The sequence below is a fragment of the Chiloscyllium punctatum genome, chromosome 31 (genome assembly GCF_047496795.1).
Source record: "Chiloscyllium punctatum isolate Juve2018m chromosome 31, sChiPun1.3, whole genome shotgun sequence".
NCBI classification, from domain to species: Eukaryota; Metazoa; Chordata; class Chondrichthyes; order Orectolobiformes; family Hemiscylliidae; genus Chiloscyllium; species Chiloscyllium punctatum.
The window spans coordinates 65173340-65186922 of record NC_092769.1 but is presented as its reverse complement, the minus strand read 5'-3'; the positions used below and the strand labels follow the sequence as shown (position 1 = coordinate 65186922).

At 46.2% G+C, this 13583-nt stretch overlaps 1 protein-coding gene across 4 annotated transcripts in view; it reads right to left on the bottom strand.

The window, feature by feature from the left end:
* The window catches only part of LOC140457003 (pyruvate carboxylase, mitochondrial-like), a 1063875-nt gene that overhangs the window by 994323 nt on the left and 55969 nt on the right, over positions 1-13583 (bottom strand). For all 4 annotated transcript variants that reach the window (XM_072550900.1, XM_072550899.1, XM_072550901.1 and 1 more), the window contains 3 exons: positions 12801-12936; positions 8641-8825; positions 7777-7942 (listed from right to left, as the gene is read on the bottom strand). In XM_072550900.1, the coding sequence (XP_072407001.1) occupies positions 7777-7942; positions 8641-8825; positions 12801-12936 (487 nt within the window). The remainder of the gene's footprint in view (positions 1-7776; positions 7943-8640; positions 8826-12800; positions 12937-13583) is intronic.

Sequence of the window (13583 nt, the reverse complement as noted above, 5' to 3'; positions counted from 1 at the left end):
ATTTGCCTTTTCACATTCAAGGAAAGAATAAATAAAAGGATTTCTCAAGTGCAAGCTAAGCCACACAAAATACAGTGCCAAAAGAAAGAATCAATAAAAACGTGCCCATCTAATTTGTAGCCTGCCAACATTTCCACATGTTAAACCACACATTTGTCTCTGTTCCTAATTTTTCAACACTACGAGTTCACCACAAGTCACGTGCACTAGTATTCACTCCGCGAGCACCCAGTATTTTATCTGGTCCGGATTTACCAGGATGATGGATGGGCCACAGGTATGTAAACTCGGAGTGAGCAGAAGAGATAAGTTCAACATTTCAGACTTCCAACAGAGAACGGGCTAAATGCTTGAAAAGAAGAAATTTACAGAGCTAAAGCATAGATTCTAAAGAGACAATGATTATAAGGGCACTTTATCTGAACGCCCGTAATATTCAAAACAAGTTGATGAACTTGTTATGCAAATCAGTACAAAGGGGTATGATGTCATTGTCATGACAGAACGTGGTTGAAGAGTGCAGATGACTGGGAATTAAGGGCATCAGGTAATTAGGAAGGTAAGGGAGGTGGGGTCATGCTCTTAATTAAGGATAAGATTAAGGCGATAGGGAGAGACGATATGGGATCTAAGGGGCAAAATGTTGAATCCATTTGGGTGGAGATCAGGAATAGTAAGGGGAAGAAGTCACTGGTGGGAGTAGTCTATAGGCCACCCAATAATAATGCTACAGTGGTACAGGCATTCAGTCAAGAAGTATCTGATGCATGTGAGAATAGAATGGCAGTAGTCATGGGGGACTTTAACATGCACACTGATTGGCCAAATCAAGTCAGTAGAGGGAGTCTTGAAGAGGAATTCATAGAACTCATCCATGATAACTTTCTTGAACAGCATTTTAGTGAACCTACAAGACAGCGTGCAATCTTAGATTGGGTCCTATGTAATGAGACAAGTAAAATGAATGATGCCCTAGTTAAGGATCCTCAAGTGATCACGGTATGATCGAATACAAATGGACGGTGAAATAGTATCACCTAAAACCAGGGGAGCTATGCTTAAACAAGGGAGACTGTAATGGGATGAGGAAGAAGTTGGCTAAATTGGACAGGGAATGCAAGTTATATGATGGGCCGTTGAGGAACAGTGGAGGACTTTCAAAGAGAGTTGTCACAGTGCTCAAGGCAAGTGTATTCCAGTCAAAAGCAGTGATAGCAAGGGTGGGAAGAGCCAACCTTGGATAACCAAGGAAATAAAGGGAGGCATCCAACTCAAAGCTCAGGCCTACAAAGTAGCCAAGACTAGTGGGAAACAGGAGGACTAGGAAAACTTTAAAAAGCAACAAAGATCCACGAAGCAAGCAACAACGAAAGGAAAGGAAAGATAGATTATGAATCCAGACTAGCACAGAATATAAAAACAGGTAGGAAAGGTTTTTATAAATACATAAAATGGAAAAGGCTGGCTAAAGTGGATGTAAGTCCCTTGCAGGATGAGAAAAGGGAATTAATATTGGGTAATGCTGAAACGGCTGAGGAGTGGAATAACTATTTTGCGTCCGTCTTAACAGTGGCTAACATGCCAAAGAATGATGTTAAGGATACGATGGAAGGGGAGGACCTCAATTCAATAGTTATCACTAAAGGGGTAGTGCTGAGCAAATTTGAAGATCTAAAGGTAGATAAGTCCCCTGGTCCTGATGGAATGCATCCCAGGGTGCTGAAAGAAATGACAGAAGTTATTGTCGTTGTGTTGGTGGTAATATACCAAATTTTGGTGGACTCCGGGCAGGTCCCAGTGGACTGGATGGCAGCGAATGTCGTGCCGCTGTTTAAAAAAGGGTGTAGGCAAAAGGCAGGTAACTATAGACCAGTTAGCTTAACATTTGTCATCGGGAAAATGCTGGAGGCTATTGTCAAGGAAGAAATAGTGAGGCATCTGGATGGAAAGGGTTCCATCAGGCAGATGCAGCATGGATTCAGGAAGGGAAGGTCGTTTTTGACAGACTTACTGGAGTTCTTTGAGGATGTAACAAGCGCGGTTAATTGAGGGGAACAGGTGGATGTTGTATACTTGGATTCCAGAAGGCGCTTGATAAGGTGCCACATAAAAGACTCACTCCTAAGATAAGAATGTATGGAGTAGAGGGGAATGTACCAGCATGGATAGAGGACTGGTTAACCAATAGAAAACAGAGAGTTGGGATAAATGGGTGTTTCTCTGGTTGGAAATAAGTGGTGAGCGGGGTATCACAGGGGTCAGCGTTGCGCCCGCAACTGTTCCTGATATATATAAATGCTTTGGAAGAGAAGACCGAGTGGAACGTATCCAAGTTTGCTGATGACACTGAATTGAGTGGAAAGGCAAACTGTACAGGAGATGCGGAGGATCTGCAGAGGGATTTAGATGCAGTGCGAGCGGGCACAGGTCTGGCAGGTGGTGTACAATGTTGGTAAATGTGAGGTTATTCACTTTGGAAGTAGAAATAGTAGGTCAGAGTATTATTTAAATGGTGAAAGACTGCAGCATGCTGTTGTGCAGCGGGACTTAGGAGAGCTCGTACATGAATCACTAAAATTTGATTTGCAGGTGCAACAGGTAATCAGGAAGACAAACAGAATATTAGCTTTCATTGCTAGAGGGATTGAATTTAAGAGCTGCGATTGTACAAGGTGTTGGTGAGGCCACACCTGGAGTATTCTGTGCTGTTCTGGTCTCCTTATTTAAGGAAGGATATACTGGCTTTGGAGGTGATGTAGAGGAGGTTCACCAAGTTGATTCCGGAGATGAGGGGATTACCCTATGAGGAGCGTTGAGCCGCCTGGCACTGTGCTCACTTGAATTTAGAAGAGAGGAGATCTTAGAAAAACATATAAAATTATGAAAGGGATAGAGAAGGTAGAGGCAGGCAAGTTGTTTCTGCTGGTGGGTGAGACTAGGACTAGGGGACATGGCTTCAAGATTAGGGGGAGTAGATTTAGGACAGAGAGGAGGAGGAACTGCTTTTCCCAGAGTGTAGCGAATCTATGGAAATCTCTGCCCAAGGAAGCAGTAGAGGCAGCTTCATTAAATATATTCAAGACACAGTCGGATGGGTTTTTGCCTGGTCGGGGGGATGGATAGATCAGTCCTGATCTGAATAAATGGTGGAGCAGGTTCGATGGGCCAAATGGCCTACTCCTGCTTTCATGATGATGAAACTATGAAAGTGGGCTGAGGGGTGGGCTGAGTTGGGAGGCAAGTGGGCAAGGCTGACGAGAAAACCTACAAAACTCCAACACAGAGACCACGGGCCAAATGACCTCCTTCTGTGTGAGCATTCTATGACTTACCCAGATACAGTGTAACATTTGAGTCTTGTTGATCCTACATCCACCTGTGACTTTCCTTTAGTGAAATCACCTTCCAAATCATTCCCCTCTCTCGCCACTTCCTGCTGTCCCGTGGGCTTGTCTCTTGCTCACTGGCCACATTGCTTTGCCTGACTAGTTATCATTTGGGCTGACTATTCGACCGCCGATTCATCACATCCCACGGCCAGCCCCAAAATCTACTGTGCCGGGGGGGGGGGGGGGGGGGGTTGATGTCTTAATAGACCAGTCTCTGTTGCTGAATTAGGCGGCAAGAGATTTACAAGGGCTTTCCTGCAAATCTCTGAGAGTATGGGTATCTTTTATGAGAGTTCACTGAAAACTCACACAGGCAGGCTACCCCTCACTGGCCAACAACTGATGTGGAATTTGGATTTTGTTTGGGTTTACTCGCCCTCTTCAACCTCCTTCACCTTTCATTGACTTCACTCTTAACTCGACCAGCCTTTCCAACCCCGTTTTCATTTGTTCTATTTTCTGAGATCCCTCGCAGATTTGCCTTTGGACTGTGCGCAGCAGTTTGTTTTGGAAAAAAAAGAGGAAAACAAACAAACTGATATCTGTTTGAGGCCAGGCCTGGATCTTATGGAAGGTTGATGCTTGTTCAAAGAACACCGTAGACATTTCAGTTCCGGATGTGCATTACATTCAAACAGATGACAGAACTCTCAGAAAGAGAAAACTCTCAATCCGACAAAACGAAAGCAAAGCTTAAATCTACAGAAGGACAGAGATTTAATTGCTCCTGCTTATCCTCCCGTCATTAATTTACTCAAATAACAGATTCCGTTCTCTGAACTAAGTATTACAATTAGATTCCCTACAGTATGGAAACCAGCCCTTCGGTCCAACAAGTCCACACTGACCCTCCGAAGAGTAACCCACCCAGACCTATTCCCCTACATTTACCCCCAATTAATGCACCTGGCCTACACAACCCTGGACACTACGGGCAATTTAGCACGGCCAATTCACCTAACCTGCTCATCCTTTGTGATTGTGGGAGGAAACCGGAGCACCCGGAGGAAACCCACACAGACAAGGGAATTTGCAAACTCCACACAGACAGTCACCCGAGGCTGGAATCGAACCCAGGTCCCTGGTGCTGTGAGGCAGCAGTGCTAACCATTGAGCCACCCAAATATTAAGCGAATGTTTCTCAGAGTCTACTGGAAGTAATTTGCATCCTTCGCAGTGCTTTTCCAGCACTACTCTAATCTAGACTCTGGCTTCCAGCATCTGCAGTCCTCACTTTTGCCTATCTTCAGAAACCCAGCAAGGTATAATTCCATGTGACTGTAATGTCATGATCATGGTATCTGTTCAAATGAACCGGCCAAGTCATTTAATTTTTTTCTTTTGATTTATCCCTTAACTGTGAGCTTGTCTGTCTGCCTTTGTGAAAGTGGAGGGCGAGAACCAAAGTAAACTGGGTCTAAATACAGATATTAATTAGGCTATCTTGTTGTTTATCTTTGCTCTGAGAAAGCAACTATTTCTTAATTTGTTTGTTTGTGCTATAAACTTGGTGTCTAGTACCAATTATTCACAACATCTGGGACCGGTTATGCAAAACGTCTGATTAGAAACCGTTGGGGTCAATTCTGAGAGTCACTGAGTTTTGTTTTACTGTGTTGTGAATACCAGAATACAGGGGCTGATTTAACTTGGCTATCTGTCTCGTATCCTAACAGCTTTCTTATTCTGGGATTGAGCCAGGCCTGCAGCTATTCCAAGGGATCTGCCAAGTGATCACTCGTGCAATACCCTGCACATGGACTTGATTAACATACAGATGAAAGGCTTCAGAAACACTCCTGCCAAATGAGGGCCGCTTCAGCAGCTGTCTTTCAATTATACATTGCACTTTTTCCTTTATATATTGATAAATAGAGTCATACAGCAAGGAAACAGACTCTTTGATCCAAACAGTCTATGCCAACCATAGTCCCAAACTAAACTAGTCTCACCTGCCTACAATCAGAGTCACAGAGTCACACAGCACAGAAACAGATCCTTCGGTCCAACCTGTCTGTCCCCCAACCCAATCTAATCCCACCTGCCAGCACCTGGCCCATATCCCTCCAAACCCTTTCTATTCACATACCCATCCAGATGCCTTTTAAATGTTGCAATTGTACCAGTCTCCACCACTTCCTCTGGCAGCTCATTCCATACACGCACCACCCTCTGCATGAAATTGCCCATAGCTCTCCAAATATCTCTTAGTCATTTACTTACCTAAATGTCTTTTAAAATGTTATAACTGCACCCGCATTCACCATTCCTCTGGAGGTTCATTCCACACACAAACCACTCCCTGTGTGAAAGGATTTGCCCCTCGTATCCTTTTTAAACCTTTCTCCTCTCATCTTAAAAATACACCTTCTCGTCTTGAAATCCTCCACCACAGGGAAAAGATACCTCCCATTCACTTTAACTACCCATCTCATGATTTTATAAACCTCTCTAACGTCAGCCCCCAACCTCCCACGCGTCAGTGAAAAAAGTCCCAGTCTATCCAGCTTCTCCTTATAACTCAAACCCTCTATTCCTGGAAAACATCCTGGGAAACCGCTTCTGAACCCTCTCCAGTTTAATAATATCCTTCCTGCAACAGGGCGACCAGAACTGGGCACAGTACTCCAGACGAGGCCTCACCAACACCTTGTATAACCTCAGTATAGCATCCCAACTCCTAGACTCAAAAGGTCTGAGCAATGAAGGCAAGCATGTTAAACACCTTCATAATCACCCTACCTGTATGTAATGCAAACATCAAACTATTACGTACCTGAACCCCCAGGTGTCCCTGTTCTACAACACTACCCAAGGTCCTACTTTTAACTATATAAGTAAAATTCATAAGCTTTATAATTAATTACATAAATTACCGCAGTAGATTTGCTATGGATTACAAATCCCAATAAAGGAACTGTTAAGGGCAACATCAAGAGGAACACAATGCTTATATCATAAGACATAGGAGCAAAAATTAGGCCATTCAGCCCATCGACTCTGCTCCACCATTTAACCATGGCTGATAGGTGTTTCAACCCTACTTTCCCACTTTCTCCCCATAACCCTTGACCCCCTTGGCAATCAAGAATTGATCTATCTTCTGTTTTAAATATACTCAATGACCTGACCCCCACAGCCTCCGTGGCAATGAATTCCACATATGTACCGGTCTCTGGCTCAAACCGTTTCTCCTTATCTCCATTTTAAAAGGTCTTCCCTTTGCTCAAAGGCTGGGCCCTTGCGTCCTCGTCTCTCCTGCTAATGAAAACATCTTCCCAACATCCATCCTGTCCAGGCCGTTGAGTATTCTGAAAGTTTCAATCAGATTCCCCCCCCCCCCCATATCCTTCTAAACTCCACCGAGTATAGTCCCAGAGTCCTCAAATGTTCCTCATATGCTGAGCCTTTCACTGCTGGGATCATTCTTGTGAACACCCTCTGGAGCTGCTGTAAGGCCAATACATCCTTCTTCAGCTATGGGGCCCAAAGTTGCTCACAGTCCATAAAACATAGAACAATACAGCACAGAACAAGCCCTTCGGTCCCCGATGTTGCACCAACCTGTGAACTAATCTAAGCCCATCCCCGACGTACTCTAAATGTACTCTAAGTGCCCCTTTGCTCTTCAGATTTCTGAATTTTCTCCCCATTTCGAAAACAGTCCATGCCTCTATTCTTCCGACCAAAGTGCATGACCTCACACTTTCCCACGTTGTGTTTCATCTGCGACATTTGCATAACATACAGATAGGGTGGTTAAGAACCCGATTGGCTATTAAATGCCTTCTGGGCAAGTAGGGCTGGGCAGGAAGTGCTCGGCGACATCCATATCCCGTTAATTAGTTTTTAAAAAAGATAAAAACCCAAAGAGCTACACAGATGCTGTAAATCAGAAACAAAAATGGAAGTTGCTGGAAGAGCTCAGCAGGTCTGGCAACATCGATGAAGATAAACCAGAGTTAACATCTCGTGACCCTTTCTCTGAACTGACCTGGATCTGAGGAAGGGTCACCGGACCTGAAACGTTAACCCTGATTTCTCTTCACAGATGCTGCCAGATCTGCTGAGCTTTTCCAGCAGCTCCTGCTTTTGTTGAAAAAAAAATTACTAAAGGCCGATGCAGCAGCACTGTTTTGACTTTCCGTAACAATAAGTCGCAATACTGTGACCGAGTCAACGAAATGTCCAATTGGAGGCAAAGACAGTGTCAAATCGAGAACGAGGGAAGGCAGCGGCAAATCGAGAAGAAGGAAAGACAGCAGCAAATCGAGAAGAAGCAAAGACAGCCATGAATCAAGAACAAGCAAGCATAGCGACAAATCTAAAACAAGGAAAGTCAGTATCCAATCTAAATACCAAAAGTAGGAGGTGTGGGGACACATACCGGCATCAATAGCAATGGCACGTGCCTCAACTTTGTCACCCATTCTCCGCACAACCTCGGGGCTGGGTCCAATGAAGCGTACGCCTGCATCTGCACAGGCCTGTGCAAAGTCCGCTCTCTCGGACAGGAATCCGTAGCCTGGGTGAATAGCGTCCACTTCATTGTCCTGAGTGCAACCAGACACAGGAAGCATTACATCTTAGTCAGATTGAAGCAAGAAACACTCAATTTAAAAGAAACAAAATTGACGCTTTGCATCAAAGTCCCAAAACCCAAACAGCGAGCAGCCACTGGGCCACTCAAACCCAGCCTGCCTGCCTCAGCTGACTTCTTTTTCCATCCCTGACACACCGCACCGCACCCCTCCATCCCACTGCCCCCATCTTCCCCTCACCCAGTTTCCTGCCTCCACCACACCCTCAAAGCCCTCCCATCTCCCAACTGCACCCCTCGCTTGCCATACCCCACTCCTCAAGCAGCCTCGACACCCACCCACCATTTCTCTGGGCGTGCCCCTCGCCATGTTGCTGGACCACGTCAGAAAAGGAAAGGAGGACGAGGCCCAGAAGTGGCCCCTTGTTGTTCCGGGTCACAATCAATCATCAGGCCTGGCTTGCTTTTCCACCCACCACCCAAGCATCAACCACGCGCCCGTCCTTACGCACCAGGGACTATGGGACCCCACCCCAGGTCTACGAGCCCATCAAGGAAGGAGAGGACAAGACCGACAGAGCCCTCTGCAATGCTGGAGGATGTGGCCACGCGGGACCTGTTTTGTATTGCAGAGAAACCGAGCCGTCAAGGCGCAAGTTACAACTCCACGTATCCAGAAACCAGTCCCAACAGGAGGAGGAAATCACTTGCCTTGGCTACTTTGATGATGTCAGGAATGTGCAGGTAAGCCTGGACAGGGGGAAGGCCCTTCCCGATCAGGTAAGCTTCATCGGCCTTCTGCCTGTGCATCTGCCCGGTGTCCTGTTCAGAGTAAACCGCCACAGTGCGGATCCCGAGCTCAGTGCAGGCTCGAAACACTCTGGTCGCTATCTCACCTGAAGGAGAAGTCATGCAGGAGGATTAGGCACAGGTGGAGGCCATTCAGCCCCTCGGACCTGCTCTACCACACTTGGTCAACGCACTCACTTGGAGCAGGATAGCCCATTTGAGCATTCAATAAAAACCCGGCTGATCTGTCCAGGACCTTGATTCCACTTTACTGCCTGATTACCACTGACTCCCTCCTTCAGACAAGGTTCGATCTACCTCTGGGACCCCGTCTCTACCACTTTCGGGAAACAGCATTCCAAAGACTCAGCATCCTCTGGAAGAACATGTACCTTCTCAGCTCTCTCTTGAAAGGAGGACCTGTGATTTTTAAGGTGTGTTCTCTAGTTCAAGACGCTAACCCCACCACCCCTCCCACAAGTCCCCCTCCAAACACTCCCACTGAATAGAACCTGATCAATCACATCCTTTCAGCTCATTCAAACTTTCTGCTGATGCCTATCCTGCCCTTCTCAATCAATAAGGAAATATTCCCGCTCTATTTACCCTGCCAAATCCTTAAATATCACAAACATTTAAAATCTCCTGTGTATGAGTAAATGCAACTTGGTTGCACAACGTGATGCTTTTTGTTCTGCATTTTCTCAACATTTATCATTCTGGTGAAACTGCACTGCATCTCCTCCAAGGCTAATAGAGCCTTCCGAAGGTAGAGTGCCCAGAACTGAACACAGCTGCGCCATGGCAAATTGCTTTATTAAATTCCGATAATTGATGATACACTGAGCAGGCCAACGATGGAGCAAAAACAGATGGCGAGGGGATGGGCATTTGGAAATCAGAGAGAAGACGTGGGAAGTGTTTCAATGAGGTGGCCAAAGACCCGGGGGGGGGGGGGGTGGACAAGCTCAGTACGTGATGTGAGTCGGTAAAGAAACACAAAGACAACAATGACACAAAGCCAATGGGTGAAACTCCCGCTCAGTCAGCAGACAAATGTGGTTGGGCCCACTGAATGGCAGCCTCAAAGGGCTTCTCACTACATCAGGCAGCACCGACGGCTCAGTGCTTAGCACATCTGCATCACAGCACCAGGGACCTGGGTTCGATTGCAGCCCCAGACAACTGTCTGTCAGTGTGGAGTTTAGGCGTTCTCCCAGTGCCCGAGCGGGTTTCCTCCGGGTGCTCCAGTTTCCTCCAAAGATGTGCAGGTTAGGTGGATTGGTGGTACGGTGGATCAGTGGTTAGCTCTGCTGCCTCCCAGCGCCAGGGACCCGGGTTCAATTCCACCCTTGGGCGACTGTCAATGTGGAGTTTACACATTCTCCCCATGTCCGTGTGGATTTCCTCCGGGCGCTCCGGTTTCCTTCCACAATCCAAAGATGTGCAGGTCAGGTGGATTGGCCGTGCTAAATTGCCCATCGTGTTAGGTGCATTAGTCAGGGGTAAATACAGTGTAGGGGACTGGGTCTGGGTGGGTCACTCTTCGGACGGTCGGAGTGACTCATTAGGCTGAAGGGCCTGTTTCCATACTTTAGGGAATCTAATCTAATCTAAAAAGGCCAGGCTAAATTGTCCCATGGTGTCCAGGGTTGTGAAGGCTAGGTGGATTAGCCATTGGAAATGTGGAGTCACGGGGATACTGTGGTATGATCTTGGGCGGATCGGTGTAGAACTAGATGGCCCGAACTGACCTATTTCTGTCCTGTAGGGATTCTACAACTCCCCCCTCAGAGCCTCACAGTCTGGGCAATACAGATGTAACAAAAGTACGGGGTCAGTGAGTGACCATAACTCAACATGGGGACGGGGAGGGGGACAGCACAGCAATCTACTGGGGCAATGGCCACTCTGATCAGACCTGTCGTTCATTGTGCATTACACTGATAGACCAAAGGCCGACTCCCATCCATCCTGAGAAGCCTCATTGGAAATGTGGATCCCACCAAGAATGTGAACAGCAGGTCAAGCAAGTGAATGCGTGCTGCTCCTCTGCCGTGGTATTTTCTAGTCAGTCCAAAATGAAGTCTGCTTATTACACAAAACTCCCAAAGAAACTCAAAACTGTCAATGTTTTTTGAATAAAGGAAGGAGGCAAAAAAAATACAGGTAAAAACAAGGACTGCAGATGCTGGAAACCAGAGTCTAGATTAGAGCGGTGCTGGAAAAGCACAGCAGGTCAGGCAGCATCCGAGGAGCAGGAAAATGGACATTTCAGGCAAAAGCCTTTCATCAGGAATAGAGGCAGGGTGCCTGCAGAGTGCAGAGATAAATGAGAGGGGATGGGGAGAAAGTAGCATTGAGTAGAATAGGTGAATGGGGGAGGGGATGGGGGTGATAGGTCAGAGAGAAGGGTGAGGGAAGGTCGCAAAGAGTACAATGGGTGAATGGGGGTGGGGATGAAGGTGATAGGTCAGAGAGGAGGGTGGAGTGGATATATGGAAAGGAAGATAGACAGGTAGGACAAGTCATGAGAATAGTGCTGAGCTGGAAGGTTAGAGCTGGGGTGAGGTGGGAGAAGGGGAAATGAGGAAACTGGCGAAGTCCACACTGATGTTACAGAGGCAGGCACTGAGAAAGTAAATGTGGCTGTGTTAGCGAGTCTGTTCAGGACATGGTTGAAGAGCTTTAGGGCAGAGGAGATGACCTGGGGGTTGCAGTGTGAGTGCGAGAGAGAGCGAGAGCGAGAGCCACTGAGATTCTTGTGTAGAGAGGAGAAAAACTTCATCAAGACAGGCATCCTTGCAAAAGGATTCACAGTATGGTTAACATCAATACAGGTACGCTGGTTGGCTGAACTTCTGTTATCAGGAAAAAGTCTGAGTCTATTATAAAGGAGTCAAGATTAGAGTGCTGCTGGAAAAGCACAGCAAGTCAGGCTGCATCCGAGGAGCAGGAAAAAAAAAAAAAATCGAGGTTTCGGGCAAAAGCCCTTCCTCAGGAAATCAGTGCTCAGATGCTGCCTGACCTGCTGTGCTTTTCCAGCAGCACTCTAATCTTGACTGTAATCTTCAGCATCTGCAGTACCCACTTCTGCCTCTATTATATAGTGCAATATTTAGAAGTGCACGATATGATCAAACAAAATCTGCATGACTTCACAAGGTGGAAATCATGTCTGACAAATTTACTAGAATTTCTTTGAGGAGATTACAAGCAGGATAAAGGGGAAGTAATGGATATAACACAATTGGATTTTCATGAAGTCTTTGATAATAATAACACAGGCGAATCAGAGTTCACATGCCAACCAACAGCACCCTTGGTGAAATGCAAACATAGCATGCTTGATCACAGAGTTATTGCTGATCATAATCCAGTCCCATCTGCCAACATTTGGCCCATATCCCTCTAAACCCTTCCTATCCATGTACCCATCCAAATGCCTTTTAAATGGTGTCATTGCATCAGCGTCCACCACTTCCTCTGGCATTTTGTTCCACACCCTCACGATCCTTTGCATGAAAACGTTGCCTGAGGTCCCTTATCAATCTTTCTTCTCTTACCTTAATCCTGTGCTCTCTAGTTTTGGACACCCCTATCCTGGGGAAAAAGACCTTAGCTATTTACCCTATTCATGCCCCTCGTGATTTTATAACCCTCCATAAGGTCACCCCTCAGCCTCTGACGCTCCAGGGAAAACAGCCCCAGCCTGTTCAGCCTCTCCCTGCAGTTCAAACCCTCCAACCCTGGCAACATCTTTGTCAATCTTTTCTGAACCCTTCCACGTTTAACAACATCTTTAGCAGGGAGACTAGAATTGAACACAGTATTCTGATACTGGCATTCTTGCATTTATCGAATGCAAGACAAAAATCTTTAGAGAGTCGCATCTTTTTGACCATATTCAACTTGGACACGCAGACAAAGTTCTTTACTATCATGAGACTTTCCTGTAACTGTGTGAAAACCTCTCAGTGCGAACACACTTCAGTCATGTTACATAAAGCTGTGCATGTGCTTACTCAGTCATACGTCAGCTTTTAGCCTCTGGATGGAGGGGATGGGCTTTTCCTTCTTACCTCTGTTCGCTACCATCACCTTCTTGATGGGCTTGTAATCCTTGTGTTGAGTGCTTCGATGAGCAGCATTCAGCACAGCCATCCGCCTGACCCCCAGGAAGCTGAAGCCCCCTTTTACAACTCGTAGCTGAAACATCTGTAATCAAAGCAAACACAATAGACTTTTTAAAAAAAAAACATCAGCACTGCAGATGAAGGACATGTGCTCCTAAAAGGTTTCATCTTCTGCTCATCAGGACTGAATCAAGAATATCAAGTCACCAAGGGAACAACAATTTACTTGGCATTTGAACAGGGAGAGCTGACCGCCTGTCAGGTGAAGGGTAAAGGGGTTATCATGCAGAACATACCAGGAAAGAGTTAACTGCCAAGTCATAATCTGATATTTCATGACTTGCACAAATCAGTTTTGATATGAAGCAATAGTTTCAATCCAGTGCCATAGGAAAATCGTGCCGTTTAAACGGACAGGGTCGGAATCACGTTCTAGCCGATACAGGGAAGGAACGTTCACATTCTACAAATTACGGTCTTAATTCTTCCATCGTGTTATTGCCAATTCACATTGAAGAAACGTGCGTTATAGCAGAACCGACTGTAGGCACAAGCCACAGCCCAAAAGAAACCAACATCACCTCGTCCCAAGACGAAGTTTGGTAGCAACTGGAAAGGGGAGTTCCTGATCCCAGCAGTGTGAATGAGCAAAGGCTTGAAAGGGTGCGATAAGCATTTGGAGCAGTTTTATCAAATCTTTGGAACTCACTCACCCACCACAGAATGGGA